The 22,261-nt window shown below is 33.0% G+C and overlaps 1 protein-coding gene across 1 annotated transcript; it reads left to right on the top strand.

Moving 5' to 3' along the window:
- Window positions 1–1,596: 1,596 nt before the first annotated feature.
- LOC120086695 (cytochrome P450 CYP82D47-like) lies at window positions 1,597–3,417 on the top strand. The gene is made up of 2 exons (XM_039043456.1): window positions 1,597–2,570; window positions 2,675–3,417. Exons 1-2 carry the CDS (start codon window positions 1,605–1,607, stop codon window positions 3,296–3,298), a joined length of 1,590 nt encoding a protein of 529 aa, XP_038899384.1. The 5' UTR covers window positions 1,597–1,604; the 3' UTR covers window positions 3,299–3,417.
- The last annotated feature ends 18,844 nt before the right edge of the window (window positions 3,418–22,261 follow it).

Raw genomic sequence — 22,261 nt, 5'->3', positions numbered from 1 at the left:
AAAAGATCAACCATAAAAAAATTGAAGATGGAAAATCAAAATGAACAACGAAAAAAATAAAAGTAAACAATGAAATAAACAAAAAAAAAAAATTGAAGCCATATGGGGAAAAAAGAACAGAGAACACAACACACAACAGAAGAGTAAAAGAAATAGGAAAAAAAAAAAAAAAAGACGGAGAACACGGGGAAAAGGAGAAGAGAAAAAAAAAATAGAGACCAATAGAGAATAGAAAACTTGGAAATTGAAAAAAAAAAAATTTTAAGTTGGTTGGTCAGTATTTATCATATATGTAATTATTTTTAAATAATGTTATATTGGTAGATATTTTCCTTATTTTACTATCTATTATAATATTAAAAAATAATAATATTTTTAAAAAAGAAGTAAAAGGAATTTTCACATGACAAATTTGATTTTACATAATTGGATGAAATGTACAGAATACACCCAAAGTATTACTCAAAAATAAAATGTTTCATTGTATTCATCTTCTCGCATCACACTCCAATCACGTTGAAAACAAATTTAAAGAAATATGTTCTAGAATAGAAGAAAAAAGATATTTGTTAGGGGGCAAATTATGACTAAACTACTAATGTGCCACATAAAAATTGATGTACTACGAGATGCACCTCAAATTGCTTTCTTTGTTTCCGAACTATCACAACATTATAAGTTACAGTAAATCAATATGTTCATGATAATATCTTTAACATTTTATAATATCATCTACTTCATTAGCATCATAACGATTAATTGAATTAATTTTAAATTAATATATATCAAACTTACTAACTTGGTCACTTTATTGACTAACAAATTATTCATAAAATAAATATCATGATAAAATAATCACAAGTAATTTATCACAAGATAAATAGCTTTAAATCATACTTTCTATCATTCTCATGATACATGCACAACACATAAAAATATAATTAATACATAATTTATTTTTACCTAACTTAATGGAATTTTAATATATATAATTTATTATCTTCACAAGTTCTCAAACAAGGCTCTGATACCGCAAGTAAGTTTTAACTTTATAATTATATAGGAAAACCCTAATATTGTATTGTTTGAACTAAATGATTATACAATAAAATCCTAACATTTTATAACTTCACGACCATACAATGATAGTTTTTTTTAGAAAAAAAACTAACATTGTATAAGATAATAAATGTCTAGATGTTTGAACCAGATGATTTTCACAATAATATAAGTTAGAGTAACTTACATTGATCCATGATGTTGATATATTAAGGGATTGAGTTTCTCTCTCTCGATCTTCATCCAAAATTTAATTATGTTTCTTGATGAAGAGATAAAACTACTTAATGAGGTAGAGAGATGACCAATCTAGGTATTTAATTAAGAAATTATCTTCTAATTATATCTATCTTAATTTAGGAAATTTACTCAATTAGTAAAATAATAACCGACTTAAAAGATAAAATATGCCACATTAATAATAATATTAAATTTAAATAAAATCTAACTAGGCTCCCAACTTTCTCCACATGCTTTTAGTCTCCTACATATAGTTTACCACACCAGCTCAGTTCCCCAAACTTTGTAACATTCATTTCATAGACATGGAATTTTCTCTACTTTCTTCATCAACCGTGGTCTTCTGCGGCATCTTCACCCTACTCTTCTTTCTCCATGCTCTCTTCAACATAACTACAAGAGCCGCCAAAGCTCATCCAAACAAACTCCCACCTGAACCCACCCATAGTTGGCCCTTGATCGGTCACCTTCATTTGCTAAGCACAGTAGATCCAACTCATATAACCTTTGCAAAGATGGCGGATGCCTATGGACCCATCTTTACTTTGAAGCTAGGTATGAGTAGAGCCTTGATTGTGAGCAATTGGGAAATAGCAAAAGAGTGTTTTACTACAAACGACAGAGTCTTTGCATCCCGTCCAAAGCTTGTAGCATCAAAGTTGCTTGGTTATGACCATGCCATGATCGGGTTGAGCCCCTATGGTTCACACTGGCGCCATGTTCGCAAAATAGTTACACTCGAACTCTTCACAAACCACCGCGTTGAGCAGCTCCAACACATTAGAATATTCGAGGTTCAAACTTCCATTAAGAAGTTGTATGAGTTATGTGTGAAAAACAGAAATAATAATGAGAATAAAGCACTGGTGGAGATGAAGACGTGGTTTGGAGATATTACTCTAAACACCGTATTTAGGATAGTGGTTGGAAAGCAATTCTCTACGGCGGTGGATGGAAGTGGTAATGGAAAAGAAGATTATCGGAAGACGTTTAGAGATTACTTTGAATGGTTTGCAGTGTTTGTTCCTTCCGATTTGTTTCCATTTTTAAAGTGGTTGGATTTGGGAGGACATGAGAAGGCTATGAAGAAGACAGCCAAAATGGTTGATGAGGTGTTTGATAAATGGATTGAAGAGCATCAACAGAAGAGGAATTTTGGTAAAGTAGAGATGAAAGAGCAGGACTTCATGGATGTGATGCTTTCTGATGTTAAAGATGATAAACAACCTTCTAAACATGATGCAAATATTGTCACCAAGGCTACATGTTTGGTACATGCACGCACAATTGAATTTGTCATACAGTAGTATGTTTATTTCATACATATTTATCTACATAATTTTACTTTTATCTTAACTAGTTGGTGTTTGTATAGGGTCTTATATTGGCAGGATCCGACACTACAACAATAACAATGGTATGGGCTCTTTCTTTACTTCTTAACAATCAAGAAGTAGTTAGGAGAGCTCAACGTGAATTGGACGAACACGTTGGAAGACAAAGACAAGTGAGAGAATCTGATATAAAGAATTTAGTGTATCTTCAAGCTATTGTGAAGGAAACATTACGTTTGTATCCTGCAGCGCCGATCCTATTCCCTCATGAATCATTAAAGGATTGTGTGGTTGCTGGTTATCACATTCCGGCAGGAACTCGTTTGATAGTGAATGTTCAAAAGCTTCAAAGAGACCCACAAATATGGGAGGATCCTAGTAAATTTCATCCGGAAAGATTTCTAACAACTCACAAAGATATTGATGTTAGAGGACAAAATCTCCAATTAATACCATTTGGAAGTGGTCGAAGAATGTGCCCTGGAATCTCGTTTGCCCTCCAACTTATGCATTTAACACTTGCAAATTTGCTTCATGGGTTTGAAATTAGTAGGCCATCTAAAGAGCTTCTCGATATGGAGGAGAGTGTTGGAATGACAAGTATTAAAAAGAATCCACTTAAAGTCGTTTTGACTCCCCGTCTTTCTGCTCAAGTTTATGAATGATTTAAGTGAAATATAAATATGTAATTCATTGATATTAAATTATAATTAAGATCGCCATATATACAACCGGTCGCAAAGGTAGAATAATAAATTTGCGTCCATCAACTATTCAAAATAAATAGTATGTATGTGTATGTATATATACAATGGCAGAAAAGTCTTGTTTTTTTTTTTTTTTTCTTAAACATTATTTCATATCTTTATTATATGGTTTTTTTTAAATGGAATATTTATATTTTAAAATTACATTTATACGATATTGGGTAGTTAATAAGTTCTATAGGAAGTAATTTAGTTTTTGTTTTTATTTTATAATTAACTTTTTAAGCTTATATTTGAGTCACCTTCAAATTTTAATATTACAAAACTGTTAAATTCCAAAATTTTGTAAAAAAAATAACTTATCTAATAGAATTAGAGAACTAATACAACAATCTTAAACAAAATTAAAAGAGAGAGGGAATTAAGGGCGTTTACAGTTGAAAGTTTATAGCTAGATTTTTTTAGTGAAAATTTATTTAAAATGAAAAAAAAAATCTCACATGGGTTATTTTATCAATAGAAAGCTCCTCATATATCCCTACACTTTTTTTTTGGGTTTGGTCCCAAGTGATACCCATATCTTAGAGAGGGTGAGGAGATAGGACAAATGTCAATATGACGCACATCCAATGTGCCGCTATCGTCCGATCGGGCAAGGCGTGTGTTAGAATTTCCATTGAGATAGAAGTTTCTGGGCTATTTTTCTAAGCTGTTTTTATCTCAGGGAGAGAGCGAGATCTGCGACTCAGCCAACTTTCACCGTTTGTACGTTTTGTAGGTTCTGTTATCAACGACTATCGTTCGAATCATCTGTTTGTTATAGTCTTCTATCTATCAAAGGAACCGTTGCAAACAGATTCTACCCTTAGAAATATGTCAACAAAAGAAAAGCATAATACAAAATTACTAACGAGTATATATTTGAAACTATAGCTAGAATATATTGAACTACCCCACGTAATTGAAGAATTATTAATTAATAAAAGTTCACAAATTGCTATCTCATAATAATAGATGTATGCAAGAGAAGTGAAAAATACTTATGTGCGTGGTAGATTACATCAATTTTTGTACATCTTATCTAATTATCCAATCATAGTTAAAAAATTCTTATAAATAAAAAAATCAAAAAAATATTTACACTTCATAGCAAAAATTTTTAAAAATAATTTGTAATTTTGAATCTTTTTGCTATAAAATGTAAATATTTTTAAATATTTTTTATATTTAAAAAGACCCATCATAGTTTGTGGCAAATTAGTTTTACTTCTTTTCCAAATTTTTGTAGACCCTATTTATCCGATCTTTTATTTCTTCATCCGAATTTTATTTTGTGATACTTTCATAATTAAGAGCTTGCAATCTTTCTAAGAGAGAAAAAAAAAAAAAAAGCTTTTGATTAATTAATATTGAAATAATTTTTAAAATAAAATAAATATTTCTTTTAGAGAAAATAAAATTTTTAATGGTCAAATATTTTATTCATTAAAAAAAAATATCAAAATCATGTTGTGAGGAATTAATTATTTTTCAAATAAATCATATAAAATTTTTCAAATCAATTACATCAAGGATTTATTTTTAAATCAATCACATAATTTTCTATCAATTTTATTATTTATATCTTTTAGTTTAATTTGATTCATTTTTTTTTTTCCTAATTTAAAGGTGTTTGAGTTTTGTATAAATTTGCTGACCATGTATCATTTGGATACACACAATATCACACTAAAAAACTTAGAAAAATTTTGGTTTTCTTTCTCTCAAACTTTTTTTTGTTCTCTCAGCCCTCTCCCAATTTTGACAATTTTTTTCCCTCATCCAACAATTTCTCCATTTTTTTAAAATTTTGTTTAAAAACCTCTACCACCATTTCGTCAGTTTTTATTTCTCTCATTTTTTTTTTTTTTTTGTCTTTTTCATGTTTTTTTTTCTCCTCTTCATATTCTAATTTCATATAAACTTTATTTTAGTTTAAATTTGCCTTGTTTGAACAAAGTATCATTGCATCGTATAAATACGGTAAGCCTCCTATTGCTTTCACAAAACATGATTTTCTTAATCCATATTGATGTCTTGTTTACATTCATTCATCAATGTCGTTCATTATCCAAATTGTTATTTTTTTTTTTTGTAAGACATGTTTATTTAGTTTTGCATCAATGATAAAAAAACATTTTATGTATCATAATCATTACATATATTTTAAATATTTGTATCATGAAATTTGTTAAATAATATTCGTGACGCCTTTTTGTGAAGTGGTCATGCATCTTTGTTTTATCACCTCACTGATAGTAATCATTTTTTTTTTCTTTGATAATCTTAACCTTTATTTTGAAAAACAAAGTTTTTCTTCGACCATGGAACTCAAATTCATAGAAGGCTGTTATTTGAGATTCTTGAGATATAAATTCAAATTCCAAGATTTGATTTCAATATGTTTCGACTTGCAAATAATATTTTTTAAAAATCAAATTTCTTATCTTTTACATACTCTTTTATTTATTTAATAATAAAAAATCATTTATTGAAAAATATGCATTTAAAAAATCTTTTCATGAAAGACATTTTTCTTTAAAAGTGAATTTTGAATTTCTCTAAAATCAATCCTTGATATTTATTTCAATAAAACAACTTAAACATAAAATTAATTTCATAAAATTTCTTTTTCTCACAGCAAAAAATAATAAAATTTTCACTTCATACTTTTCTTTTAACATAAATAAATTAAATAAAAATTGATTTAACGAATAATATTTTCCTTAAAAATAAAAATATAAAAAAGGTTTTCGCAAAAGATTTTTTCCCAAGCATCTTTTTAATAAAACTTTCCTTATGTCGGAAAATAGGGTTTCATAAGGTCGATACCCTAATATTCTTGAGGTGATAAATTTATTTTGAAAGATCAACTTATATTTAAATAAATTTTTCTAATAGTCTTCGACATTATTGTTCATTATTTATTTTAATAGTGACAAAAAAAATGCGACATTTAAAAATCAACATAAAAATCTCCTTTTTCTACAAAGGTTATTTTCATTAAATTTTCATGAGAAAAATAAAATTCATTCTTTGAACGAGTGTTGTAGGGTGCTAATACATTCTATATAGATAAAAAAAAATCCCTGGACCCTTTATCTTTGTGTACAAACTATTTTTGTAGGTTTTGGTTGTCTAGTTACGCCCTATAAATCAAAATTTGTGGCAACTCCATTTTTCACCTCTTGAAAACAAAGTCGGCCGCTCCGCGTTGCAAACCCATAGTAACAGTATATATTTATTTATTTACTTTGTGTATAGTTTGAGTAGAATGCATAAAGATTGGTGTATCGTATTGCTCTTCAGAAGACAGATGTATCATTTTACATTATTTTAGGCATGGGTGGAGCCACCTCAATTTATATGCCTTTTGTATCTTTAATATAAATTATAAAGTGATATGTATTAATATATATATATAAAGTTCAACTTAAGTAGCTAGTGTTAGCTTGTGGTGTGGAGTGTTGTCTCTTTGGTTAAGCACGAGATTTTCAATCCTATAGTTCGCCAACATTTTATTTTGAATTTTAAATGACTTTTTACCTAGATTTTTTCATCTCTAATCAGCTTTTAAAGTCCAACTCATGTAAATCCTAATAAAAGGTGCTCTTTAAAATATAATGTATTTTTTTTAATAAATAACAAGTCAAACAATACTTTTTCTATCAACATCATAACTAGGCAGTTTATAAACATTTTTCTTCTTTTCGAAATTCACTTTTCAATCTCAACTTAAAAATATTCTATTAAAAAAATTTTGTTCATTTTTTTTTACATAATTTTTATATTCACAATATATTATATATATTTTCATTTGCTTCCATATTATTTTACGTTCTCATTACTTGTATAGGTTTTCAAAATTTAGAGTATTATTTGTTGTCACTCATTTGGATGTACGAGCTTGACAAGTACGTTTTAAAATATTCTTAGAATTTAAGTTTTGATGCTTTTAAATCTATATAATAAAATGTAATATTCTTATTATTAATACTTTTGTAGAGCTAATTCAAAATTAATATGGAGAGATATTATAAAGGAAAAATAATAGTAGAGATTGTAGAGACATCATCTTCAAAGAAGAAAAATATTTTCGATTCTAATCAATCTTATATAGAAATAAATCTAGAAGAACTAATCCAGATCTTGGTTTAAGATATTCTGAGTGCAATGAATTTAGTCGAAAAGAATTACTGTAGAAAGCAAGAGAATCTGTTTGGGATTCGTTGTCATAGTCCTGATATTGAAGTCCTTAAATGGATGTCCTATTTCATATTCAAGGATGACAAAGGCGAAATTCTCAGCCAGTTAAAAATTTACATCATTATCATGTTGAAGTTTTCTATGTCATCATTGATATACAACTTCACGAGCTTGATAATCATTTTACTGAAACAAATACTAAATTGCTTCACTATGTGGCATGTCTAAATCTGACTAATTCATTTGTTTCTTTTGATAGAAAAAAGCTTAGTTAACTTGCTCAATTTTACCCAAAAAACTTTTCAGCTATTGAACTCTTTATGCTTCTAAATCAACTTCAAAATTATACTATTGATATACGTTCAAATATTGAGTATGTTGAGCTAAAATACACACATGATCTTGTAATAAAAATGGTCATGATGGATATAGACAAGTCATGCGTTAATAACATGCGATGGATTGATAAGACTATTGTGGTTTAATGCTTAGTTTTATCTGGTCGAACCCAAGTGTAAATTCAACCAGAGTCCTAGTGAGTCTAGGGTCGAACGTAGAAATTGCTTGCTAACGTGCGGTGAAACTAAGGATATGGTCGTAGTGCAAATTAAAATGTTCAAAAATGTTGAGTGAATGAGTGATTTTGAATCTTAGTACTATGCGATTAAAATTATGTTTAAATGAAACAATGTGAATTGAGTGACAGTTATATGATGAAAGGGATGAGAAGAATTATCACTAACACTTCCTAAACAACTAAGTGGATTATGCGATCAAGCGATGCACTCAATGTTATGTCCAACACTTCTCAGTGTATCTAGCAACATTATGTTATTTCTAAGATGCATGCCATGAGTGCAATGTACAGAGGATATACTTATTCCTAAGAAATATTTTCTCTTGTTTTATAAGATCCAAATCTAAGGTTTTTCAAACTTATATTAAATTTACTTAGAAAAATCTCTCAATTGATTGAAGCAAGTCATATAAGCATGCATAAGACAAGTTGAATGCCCGATTCTTTTGTTCTTTAGTAGTGTCGGTTTTGTTAGGGTTGATGCCTTAAATCTCGTAGCATCATGTAGTTTGTAAATACTTGTATGAACAAACATTTTGTGATTTATAATATATGATATTTTATTCACTTTAGTTCTATGAAATATTTGATATTTTAGTTGCATTAACAACAAACCAATAGACTAAGATCTATGGTTATCGTTGTAACTTAAACATATATGTGGAGACATACAAGTGGATTGTATTTTAATTGGTAATTTAAATAGTTTGTAGTATATGGATAAGTAGGGATACCTTATCCTGATAACACTATAAGTATGACCCACTTTGTAGGTATTACAAAAGATCTTATCCTAATCATTTGTGTATTAGACATACGAGCAGGGATATTCTATACAAATGAGTTTGTATAAGACCGAACCACGAAATGTTTAGTCTTGTTATATAACACTATTCATATCTAAGTAACAGAGTCCTAAGACACCTCAAGAAGTTGAGGAGATGAATCGAATTCCATATGCATCTGTAGCTGGGAGTTTGATGTATGCAATGTTGTGTACTCGTCCCGATATATGCTATGTTGTTGGAATTTAGATTTCAGTCCAATCCTGGTCATGATCATTGGACTGCTGTTAAAAACATTCTAAAGTATCCTCGAAGAACGAGAGATTATATGCTCATGTATGGTCTTAAGGATCTGATCCTTACTGGATACATGGATTCTGACTTTCAGACTAATACTGATTCAAGAAAATCAACTTCGGGGTCAATATTCACTCTTAACAGAGGGCAGTTGTGTGGAGGAGCATCAAGCAGAGTTGTATTGCAGACTCCACAATGGATGTTGAGTATGTAGCTACAAGCGAAGCAACAAAAGAAGCAGAATGGCTCAAAATGTTCTTGACAGATCTAGAAGTAGTTCATAGTATGCACCTGTCTGTCACTCTCTATTGTGACAACAGTGGAGCAGTTGCAAATTCAAAGGAACCACGAAGCCATAAAAGGGGAAAGCATATCGAACGGAAGTACCATTTCATCATGGAGATTGTACATAGAGAAGATGTCATAGTCACTCAGATTGCTTCTCAAGACAACTTAGCTGATCCATTTACGAAGGCCCTATCGGCTAAAGTGTTCGAGGGTCACCTAGTAGGACTAGGTCTATGTTAGTAAACTAATTCTTGAAATTCTGATTAACATAACAGATGGATATAATCTCCATAAAAGTGGTTAAACTGTGAACAACTTCTTTATTAAACGAATGGAATCAACAAAATTGAACAGTTGCTTACAAATGATCACTCGATTGCTTACCAGACGCTAAACGATCATTTACAATCTATTACGTGATCGCCCAGACCTATTAAATGATCGTATACAAACTCCTATACAACCGCTTAGCTATTACTATTACACGATCACCTACCAGAACCTATACGGTCATCTACCTTTTATTATACGATCGTCTACCAGCTGTGCACGATCACTGAGCTTTACTATACGATCGCCTCGTGGAAGTAGACGATGAGTGGCACGCTGCGATGACTTCTCCACGACAGTATCTTCCAAACTCCCACTCTTGAGACCTCCTTTTCCTCACTCCTCAATTTCCACACCCCTCTTCTGTTTGTTTCCTTCTCTTTTAAACCTCAACCTCTCTCAACCATCTTGACAACAACTCTCAACTGCCTCAATTGTCGGCTTCCCCTTTTCTCTTTTATTCTCTTTTTATTTTTCTTTGATATTGCCATATAATTAAAGCCCTGTCATTACCCCAACCCTCCACTTTTACCATGTCCTCAAGGTAAAGCTCTGTTTGTTCAGCTACCTCTTTACTAGTCTCTTCATTTTCTGTTGAGTCATCTTCCAACACTTTTGCAGTACTCACCAAGCCTCATTCTATATTCTCATCATACATTTCGGATTAATGCCAGCCTTCGTCCGATCGGATTCTTTTGCAAAGTAATCTTTCGCCCTTCATGAACAAACGATATTGCCAGATTCTGCCAATCGACCTCTGTTTTTCTCAAAGAGTGCAACCATTGCATCCCCCAAAATTACGTCAACACCTTCCAACTCTAGCAGAACAAAACTGTCACACATTCTCCAATCCCCTAGCCTCATTTCCACATTTTGGCATACTCCCTTGCCTCGCAGCGCAGGTCCCGATCCCAAAACTATTTCGTAGCTGGTCGTGGCTGTGACGTTCAACTACAATCGGTTTGCTAAACTTTCTTATATGAAATTATGCGTTGATCCACAATCTATCAATAACACTACCAATTCTCCTTTGATATCCCCTCCAATCTTCATTGTTCGTGGGTTAATCAACCTCACAACTGAATTCATTGCCAGTTTTGTAATAGATGAAATTTCCTTACTCATCGTCAACATACGCAATTCCAACGTTGTTTCTCCCGTACATCTTTCTCATGTAGCTCCCACTCCTCTCCGGATGCCTGTACCACTAGCAATCTCAATTCTCTTGACTCTCGCCCTTTGTACCAATGTCCAATAGTGTATTTTTCATCGCATTGAAAATAGAGCCCTTTTTCTCTCTTCGATTGAAATTTAGCATTTGTTAATCATCTCGTCGGAATTTCTCTCTGATTATCATTACTCGATGTTCCTTACAATGTAATGGTCCTCATTGGAAGCGACTCCCCTTCTTTCAAATCATTCCCTCTTACTGGTTTATTCACATTGTCAATATTGGATATGGAAATATTCGAATTATGGAACTTACCCCTCTACGTCCACGCTCGTCTAGCTTCAGCTCGTGCATTTTCTTTCTCTTTAACTCGCTGTGCCAGCGACATCATTTGTGCTAATCCGGTGGGTTCCCAGCATTCGACTTCCGTCTTTATCCACGGTGCCAAACCATTCATAAATTTCTCCTTAAGGATCTCATTCGGTAGATGCGGCAACAGTGCCACTAACTTATCGAACAAATTTCAATATGCTTCCACTGTTGTTTCTTGTTTAATAGCCAGAAATCTTCCACAAATCGACCCCTCTCTTAACGATTGAAATCGCACCAGCATTCTTTTCTTCATGTCCTCCCAGTCCTTGAACAGTTCTCTGCCCTCTTTTGATCAATACCAATCAAATGCGGCATAGTCGAAACTCGCAACTGCCACTTTCATCTTCTCACTTTTTGTTAACTTATGAATTTGAAAATAGTGGTCTGCTCTGAATAACCATGCATCTAAATTGCTTCCGCTAAATACTGCCATTTCGACTTTCTTGAATTTTCTTCGATCGCCGATCGCATCTTCTCCGACGGCTTTCCCAAAAATTTTGCTTCGCACACATTACGGGTATTAGATATTTCTCCTTCTTCCGTCAATTTTCCATTTCCCTTGGCCAGTTCCGTAACGTGAGATAAGAGCATCTGTTGATGCTTCTAATGCATTATTTTATGAGGTGGAATTATAGATTAAATGTGATGATGAAAATGCGTTGAGCACTCAAGTTTTCTCAGTGGAATCCAAGTGTAAACCCCAATGAGTTTCCTGGTAATTCCAGGGTCGAACTCAGGGACTTGGGAAAACAGGTTGTGGTGGTAATTTTTCAGAAGACTTTGAAGTAATTGGTAACTCAAATAGTTGTTGGTTTTATTTGTTGTGGTAATGAAAATAAACAAATGCGGTAGAGTTCTAAAAGAGTTGATAAAACGAAAGATGCGATAAGTATGCGGTGAACATGTTGAGAAGAGTTTCGGCTAACACTTTCTAGGATGCGTTCATGCAACACACAAACAATAGTAAACCATCTCTCGATGCGAATGCTACAACTTTTAATTCGAGAACGCATGCGATATATGCGTTAAGTCTATAGGACCTACACATAAGCCTCTATTCTTATTTATGCGATGACAAAATGACACATACAAAAATAAGGCGACTACATAATATCATTCCTATCTCTAGGATGCATGCGATGTAGGTTGGCAAACAGAGCTTATCTCATCCCTATCTATTGTTTATGTAGTTCAAATCTTGCTCTCTCAAGTCTAAATTCTAACCTAGCTCTCTCAAGTCTTAGGTTCTTTTTTTAGACTCACTCTCGAGTCGCTCTAAAGGGATGTTTGGCACAACATAACACAAGATAATTGCAAGCAATGAACATCCCAGGTCATGTTAGCTTAGTTCTTTTCAACCCATTCGAAAAGTTTAGCTACTCATGCGTGCTAAGAGAGTGAACAGATGTAGAATAAGAACTTCCATTGTATAAATATAAAGATGAAGTACAAAATAACAATGCAAGAAGAGAATAAAAAGCCTGGTAGCAATCTCTTGCTTCTCAGGCTTTTACACTGTCTTCTTTACTCGTATTCAAAAGATAATCTCTTTCTCGCAAGAGTCGACCACTCTCTGCTTTTATGCCTCTGGGTTCTCTCTCGAGTTGCCCTGAGCGATATTCTGGCGTCTCTACTCTTCCCTTGCTCCACCTTAAAAAAAAAAAAAAAAAAACTATGAACACGGCTAAAGCTTCTAAATCGGTGAACAGGTGAATTTGTTAACCCCTTTTCTGAAGGATGCCGTTGGTATTTATAGAGCTCCAGAGTGAAAGGCAGCTTCTCTCTTAAGATTGCACAGATGGGATGACTTTAATTCTCCGACTGATGCGCCGAATATTTATCACCGAAAAGGTGAATGTACTTGTTATTGTTAGCAGCTGTCAACTTAATTCGGATTCGACCGTCAACAGCTTTATGTCCTATCGTGATTAATTATGCCTTTCACCAAGATGCATCCACTACATTGCGCCGGTTCTATGCAGCAATCCTTCTTGAGCAGATGTTTACAAACATAAATCACCACAAAGCCTTGCAATAATGCTATGCTCGTCTGTTGATCTCTTTTGATCGCTCTTTTCGCCTTGCGTCAACGCATATTCTGCATAAAATACAAAAATTAATTGTTCCTATGTGATTAACGCATGCGTCTACAATGTTATAAACTTAAATGCTTTTTGAACACAATCTAACATATTTTATCAACGCAAGCCAACATTGTTTAAGAACTTATCAGTATAATAACGTGCATTTTTGCTTATTATCATACCTCCAAATTTAAAAAATGTTTGTCCTCAAGCATAAGCTAAAGATTTCCTTTAACAAGTTGACCGCAATTTTCTTTTCCTAGATTTCTCAAGGATACTTCATTCCAATCCTATATACCAAAATTTCCTCAAGTCTTATTCAAGTCTCCTCTGAAAATATTTCTAATACCTAGGGACCGCAAGCTTAACCTTCAAAAGAACTTTACTAACTTCCAGGACATCGCAGGATTTATTTCAAAAAGAAAACTTTTCCACCGGGGTGTCAAATGATTTTTATCCTTGCATATTTCTTGACATTATTATTATTATTATTATTTTCTGACCTTGCGCTGATCCAAGTGCCTTGCCTTCGTTTTGGCTTGCCCCCACGTGTGTCATATGAACATCCAACTACGAGCAATGCGCTCTTTCTCAGACTAAACTCATACCTTCTTGGCAGTGGAGTTGCGATCATTGTATTTATGCGTTGATCCTGGCGACTTACTTTTGTTTTGGCTTGCCCCCCACGTGTGTCATGCGGACATCCAACTACATGTAAGTGCTCTTCACAACTTAACTCTTATCAACATGAGTTTTCCCATTGCATTGACAGTGGAGTTGTTATTCTCAATTTTTTTTTTGGTAAAGCTAAAAAATAGCAAGGTCGAAGATAAATACCTCACCCCTAAATTTAAAATGTGGCAATGTCCCCATTGCAGATTAAAAGAAGTCATGCGATGTTCTTAGGAGGCTACATAAAGAGAGTTTGAAAGAAAGCTAGCAAACCTCTAACTTCTAGAAATGTTCATGAGGTGACTTTTCTAAGATTAAGTTGGTTCTAGTATATATGAAAAAAATAGAAGCATGTATTTTATCATTGAAATCATAATTGGCAAAGAACTCATGCAGTGACTTATTAAATTTATCAATATTAAGTGATTGCAGTAGTGAAAGAGGATGCAGTGATAAAACTTTTAGAATTGAAATGCGATGTGATAGTGCAAAATTTGAAATAAAGTTAAAGAAGAATACAACCCCCAAATTTCCACTGTCGCCCACATTGTGTGTTGATGCATATTCTTTGCGGCGATCTATCTTCTTTGAATTGCGGTGACAAATTAAGATAAATTGCTTCTTCTTGTAACACCTTTGCAATTCTGCGCCTCGATCGTTGCAAGAAAAAAAGTGAGAGGGTCAAATGGTTTTAAACAAAACAAAATTCTTTTACCGCAATCTCCATTTTTTTTAGAATATAGATAAAGAACTTAAAAGATATAGTGAAATGAAAATTCTTAGTAGAGAAAAGTTGAAGATTCCATGATTCTGAAACTTGTGTCCCTAATGATTTTCGATCATCTGATAGTATAGAGACCACCTATTTCTTCCTTTATTCAAAGTTTCTCATTTCCACGGACTCGCCTTGGCGATGCCAGTCTTCTCCATGATACGCATAAGATCAGGACCAAGAAATAAATCAGTCTAACTTTATAACGCTGTTTACTATTTAAGACTTACTATTTCATCTAGACGACCTAGGTAACTCGATCTTAATCCTGAGCTACTATGAACTCCTATTTATTTGGGATTGCCTTTAGATTTTCATAGTTGAGGGTTGGTTCAACAATGTCGGCTTAATAAGACTCCCATTTCAGGGGTAAGACCAGATAGATAGCTGGGAACATAGGGTGCAAAACGAAGTTCACGTCTACCCGATCTATGGATAGAGAAAGGTTGTTCTCTCAAGTACTGAATCCAGGTCTTGAATAAGGGGCCACACCCTCTCACTGGGCTGAGAGAGTTTGGTTTAGTGATTGGATCATAAACCAGTTGTTCATTTACCTGCTCTCAGGGACTTGAAGAATAAGACGTAATCTCGGGGGTAAAATAGATATTTGACCCAGCCGTTATTACGAACAACCTGTGAATGGTCGACTTGCTGATTATGGTTAAATCACGTGGACATAATATATCTACAGTGAGAGGAGTACAACTATGGGCTTTAGTGGAGTGACCCATTAGTTAACGAATGGAGATTAATTTGGTCTAATGAGTTTAGCCAATTAATCTCGGATCGTTGGAGCCCATGATCTGTAGGTCCTCGAGGTCCCCCTACTAGCTCGTAACGGACTAGCTCTAGAATAACGTGATAAGTTAATTTGAATCGTTCAAATTAGAATTAATGAAATTAGTAATTATATGAGATATATTTAAATGTTCAATTTTAGATTTAAATAGAATAGGAGAAATTATATATTTAGATATGATTTAAATATATAAAGATGGATATGTGTTAAAATTAATTTAATATTTGATATTAAATTGATTAGGTTTTATTTAATAATTAATTTATGAAATTAATTATTTTTTTAAAATCAAAATTTGATTTTATGATAAAATTGAAAAAAACAACAACAACAACAACAACAACAAAACACTAAATGGAAAAAAGTGTTTTTCCATTATCCATCTTTGTAGTTGCTCACACGTGAAACATTTGCTTTGGCTTTGGCTTTGGCTTTGTCTTCTCCAAGCATGAGCTGCAACTCATGCAACTCTTTTCTTTTCATGTTGATTTGCAATATAATGAAAAGATTTTAGTGAAAATCGGGGATGCAATCTATAGTGATTTTGAGAGAAAATTTGGTTTGAAAAAAGAGTTCATCTGATTTTCTGCAGTGAGCATTTCTTCTTCTACCCTTGATTCAAGCTTGTTTTGAGTCCCACAACTAAATCTATAGCACAAAGAGAATAGTGGAGAAGATCTTGAGGTGGTCTACAATAAGATTTGGAGAAGATAACAGCTGGTGAAGGAGCTTTGAAGAAGTTCTACAAGAGGTATGCTTGAAACTCACTTGTTTCTGCAAAAGCATGCGTTATATTTGCCAAAATTAGTGAATTTGTGTGCTTAGATTATCCTTATGTTGCTGCTACTATTGATATAATCCTACACATAATTGTCTAGAATGACTATAAATGTTTATGTTCTTTCATAATGGAGTTTGGAACGATCCGCTTCCACTCACTGGTTCTCTAATTTAGATTTCCTTCAGCCGTCTGCAATGTGTCAGGGGTTTATTGAATCTTCACAAAATTCTCTTGCCAGCTACGAATGTAGTCTTTGATTTGACTCCCACCACCCATGTTATGTCAAGCCTCGTCGCTTATAGCAATGTGATCATTCGCATTTCTGGCAGTTCTTGCTTGATCGCATCGGTGGGTACTTGGCTTATGTAATCGTGCGTTCATCTGGTTGTGCTGAAGGGTATTCTGCACAAAGATAGCAATATCAATCCGAAATTTCGATATATTAGATATTGAGAGTGTGTGATCACATATTCCATTTTTTGTATAAATTATTTGTTAAAGAATGTCGAACCTTCATGCCTTTCTCTTATTATTTTTATTTTTTTACATAGAAGAGATACAATAACTTGTATTTCATATAAGTTATCACATTCCTAAATTTAAAATAATGCTTGTCCTCAAGCATATATTTATAATTTCTTAGTACTTCGATCGCCTTCATAGGTTACCTAGACCTCTCAAAGTACCTAACCCAATTTGCTAGACCATAACTTTCTAAAGTTTTATTCCTTTTTCTTCTAAATTTATTTCTAACCTTGAGAACTTGCAGGCTTAATATTCAAAAATCCTCTACTAATTTTTAAGACAATTTTATATTTCAGAAATAGATCTTTTGAGCAAAAAAAAAAAAAAAAAAAAAAAAAAATCTGTCCTTGCTATCGTCACGTGGGCCTGATAGTGCAGCAAGTGAGGAGAAACAAGGCAAAATGGTTGTCATTGTTGAAGAGGAGCCAATTATGAAAAGGAGTAGAAAAGGAGGAAGGAAAAGAAGCATCAAGGCAAGTGCCTTCGCCTCATCTGCCGAGGCGTTGGCAAAAGAATTTTAGAAGAAGGCTGAAAGGGTAAGGGAAGGCCTTGGTGATATGAAGACGGAGGCAGAAGGCTTAATAGCAAAGATAGAGCTCCATTCACAATGAGGAGCTCAAGCACATTGATTTTTCATCGTATCTGGAGAAATCATTGAATAGCGCAGATCGAGAAAAAGGGAAGGAAAGAGCCAGCAAAGAAAGGGCTCAGCGCGTTGAGAAAAAAGGAAAGAAAGCGATAAAGGAGGTGGATGCGAGAAAAGGGAAAGAAGTTAAAAAACCAAAGGAAGAGAAAAAAAAATAGGAGCAATAGATGGCACTCCTAAAAAAGAAAAAACACAAAAACAGGCGACGACATTGAAAGAGGAGAAGGGCAAGGCGCCCACGGTAGAGGAGGAAAGAATTTTCAAGAAGTTACCATCAATCCTGATCGAGATGGGTTTCTTCCTAGAGAGCTCCCCTCTACCGCCCTTCATCAGTGAACCAATCAACGCATTGAGCTTGAGAGATTTTTGTGTAAGGGCCTTGAGAGATTTTTGTGTAAGGGCCAAAATCGTCAAACCTGCTGTAGTGACCACATTTTACAAGGGAAAGCCTCACACTATGTGATATATAGCTGACGTTGGGGAGGTAACCATTGGATTCGGCGTCAAGAAAATTAATCATTTATACAACCTAGAAGACATCTCTGAGGCCGAAGGAAATAGAATTATTGAAAGCCTAAAGCCTAAGTAGCAAAGAGAAGTGCTGAAGGTGGTAGTGCTTCCTGGGATGAAATGGACAGTCTCGCCAAAAGGGGTCAAGAAGTTGTCACCACACAGCCTAACACCTAAAGCTAATGTGTGGTTATACTTTGTCAAGAGAATGTTGCTCCCCATAACACATGATCATTCGGTCTCGAGAGAATGAGTAATGGCCATCTTCTGTATCATGCGGCTAATCCCCATCAACGTTGGTCGCTTGGCTAGTTTATCACACCTTCGTCAAGAGATTCAAGAGGCTTTAGATTATTAAGAATATCCCCATAGACCTCTCTCTCGTCCCTACGTCGTGCCTCGCTTGTGGTAGAGGTGGTTGGTTGTAGGTGAACATGGGGGGATGAGGATTGAGACGCAGCTGCAGCTACGGGGATAAACACAGTGTTGAATGGGGATTGAGATGCAACCGTGGGTGGCAGCACGTAGGTAGGTGTAGTGGCGACAACAAAGGAGATGAGATTAATGGAAATAGAGGGGGATACCACCTCGTAGGAGAAGGTGGGGGTAAATGATCAGATAGACGACGGGGTGTTTTGTCCGGCCATTTGGGATGCTAGAGGAAAATATATGACGGAAAGAAGGTCGAAGAGCTTTAAGTTTCGTCATAAGGTCTTCAGAGCATAGAGAGCTTAAGGTTTTAGGAAAGATTTATGAAAGCACAAAGAAATATGATACTCGAAGAGGCGTTTAAATAGGCATAGAGTGGGAGGGGAAACGATGGACTGCCTCGTGATTTGAGGCAATGATGATGTTGTGCACATTAATTGTGATTGAATGGAATGCCAAGCAGTGCATCTTTTCACCGACCTAAGGTTGAATGACGTATCATTCCCTCACCCTGCGATAAGTTCCTTTTTAGATGCGTTCGGCTATAATTCCCACGCATCACCAATCTCATCACAACACTCATCACATCAAAGAAACGACAGTTTCAATAAATAAATAAATAAATATATATATATATATATATATATATATATATTAATTTAAAAAGTTAAATTAAAATAATAAAACATTAAAAACTAGAAGATAAAAAATAAGCAGTAAGCAATCTAAATGAAAAGAACAACAAAAGATACAAAAAATGCAATGCGTCCCATAATGGATATTGCGTCAAAGTACAGGGACTCCTTATATCGCATCATTCGGGCTTCCCTAAGTCTATGGAGATTTTTTCATGATGAAAATTGCGTAAATAGTACAGCTTGATTCTTTTCCTATTAACCTTAAATGCGTTGGTCCTATCTTCACTGATCAATTCTATCGCTCCATGCGGATAGACTTCTTTGATGATAAATGGTCCTGACCAACGTGATTTTAGCTTTCTTGGAAGAAGACAAAGTCGAGAGTTAAATAATAAAACTTTTTGGTCAATTCCAAATTTTTTCTTATAGATGCGTTGATCATGCCACGCTTTGTCCACTCTTTGTAAATCTTGGCGTTTTCATATGATTGCAATCTCCATTCATCTAGTTTCAATAGAATCTAGGCTTGAGAGAGTCGAATTAGATCGCATAAGCAAGAGTAGAGACTTAGAAATAAGTTCTATCTGCTACATTCCATACACATTGCATGCATCGTAGAAATAGGAAAAGTGGCTTTATGCATTGACAAACGTAGTGCATAATATTTGTGTATAGTATGATCGCATGACTTGTACAAAATCTTAAGAAATGCTAGCTAAATCTCTTCTCAATTCCTTCATCGTATACTTGTTACAACACCACCCTTCATCACCGTGCATTTAATTCCATCGCATTAGAAAATCTAAGTTAAATCACAATCTACTTCTTAATAACCATCGCAATAGGATCAGAGAGTCCATCACATATCTATTTAGTAATCTACCAAGACCCTGGACTTACCAAGACCCTAAGAAGGCTTATACTTGGGCTTTGTTAGGAAAACTTGCATGATCATCGCATCCACACATCCTTTCATCGCATGATAAATCAACGCATCACACGTCAACACAGTTTTAAAAATAAAGTACGATCCATTGAATTAATGTGAGGTCCATTAATATTTATGTGAACATAGGAAATATGGAACAATAGTTCTTTAAAAAATGGTACTATGCTAGTATTAAAAATTTCCCTAAGAAAGACTTTTATTCATATGTGGTTTTCAACAATTTGTACTCTAGACAAAAGTTTGTATTGATAGTTTGAATGTGACTAATCAAGAATGGATATTAAGAGAAAGGAAATCGAGGATTTTATTTATCTATTTTTTTTAACAAAGTGATGTATCGAGATTGCTTTGAAAATTTTGTACTATCGACAGTTATGGGTGGCAGTCATTTTTATCCCGTCGAGCAAAATACACTTTTGATTCTTAAGATTTGGAGTTAATATCTGTTTGATCAATGAAGATTGATAAATTACATTTTGATCTTCGATATTTGGAAAATGATTCTAAATGGTTTTAAGTTTATTTAACCATCAATTGACTGATAAAATTTTGATGTAGCAAATTGAGGTAGATAATTTAACTTTATATTATTTTTTAATTATTATCTCACTCTTTATATTATTTTCTCTCTCCCCTCCCTTTGTCTCCTTTTTTCCTCCAACATTTTCCTCCTCATCTTTTTGAATGGCTACCGTTTTTCTCTCTTTTTCTTCTATCACATTTTCTATTTTTCTCTGTTCTGCTCAAACATGAAGGATTATGTATAAAAATAGGGTCATTTGAAAACAAATATTTACAAAAAAACGAGTGATCTAGAAATTATTTTAAAAAGGAGGATAATTTTTTTTTTGTTCTTATTAATTTCAGTCTCTTTGAATATTGTCTTTATAAAAGATTAAACTAGAGGAAAAATTTTTTAAAAAAATTAAAAAATGAAAAGTTCTACTCCTTCCCACGACAAGGCGTTGGCTACATAGTCATATCCTTTTATTTTCATTATTGATAAACCTGAAAATAATGATATAATAATTATATAAAAAAAAAAGAAAGTGCAATGCATTCAAATTTGAATTTCTCAAAATGGGAAACCTGCGTTATTATAATTTACTACTTTTCTAGTTAGACCTTTATTTAAGAAGCTAAAAACAATTACTATTACAATATTTTAATTCTGATTTATAAATAGAATATAATAAAAGGAGATTTTCAAAAATAGAAAAATAAGAGAGACTATTTATACAAAATAATAAAATTTTAATCGTCTTTCATAGAGGTTGATAGAAGCCTATGAATATCTATTTGAGATAAGAACTCATATAAGTTTATTATTAATAGATGCTGATAAAAGTATCAATACCTATTATTTTTTTTGTTATTTTTATAAATAGTTTAACATTTTTTTTATATGTGGAAATTTCTCTAGAATAAATTTAAACTAATTTATTTATTTATCTTGAAATTCTAAACTATCCTATAAAAGTAATCGTTTGATTTCAAAAAGTTTTCTCGAACTAAAAATATGAGATGTCATTTGATTTCATAGGATAAAAAACAATTGATTTTTTTTTTTCTGTGCAAAATGAAAAAAAAAAAGCCATATACATGTTAACATATTTCCTTACTACTTAAAAATGCATTAAATCAACCATTTTCTTACCTAATTATGTATAAAAAAAAAATCATAATGTATCTTATAAAAAAAGTAAATTATAATATTTAAATATTCAACAAAATCACACAATAATCTCAATCTTGTTAACTTCTTTTTTTTGGAAGATATTTAGTTCGCATTTATATTTTATTAAAATCGTAAGTCTATATTCAAGTGATTCAAATATCTTTTAAATTTATAAAATTGCTAAATTATGAATTTTGCAAAAAAAAAAAAAAAAAAAAACGTATATTTATTTTTAACATAAAGGTTGACAATTAATTATGGGTTCATCATGGGCTTCAAAATCTATGTTTTAGTGGGAGTGGGAAGACATACCAATGGAGTTCGATGTACATTCCACACACGTGCCACCATTCAGGTGAGCGAGGTGTGTGTG

The sequence above is a fragment of the Benincasa hispida genome, chromosome 9, assembly GCF_009727055.1.
Source record: "Benincasa hispida cultivar B227 chromosome 9, ASM972705v1, whole genome shotgun sequence".
Taxonomy (NCBI): Eukaryota; Viridiplantae; Streptophyta; class Magnoliopsida; order Cucurbitales; family Cucurbitaceae; genus Benincasa; species Benincasa hispida.
This window is presented reverse-complemented; position numbering and strand designations above follow the sequence as displayed.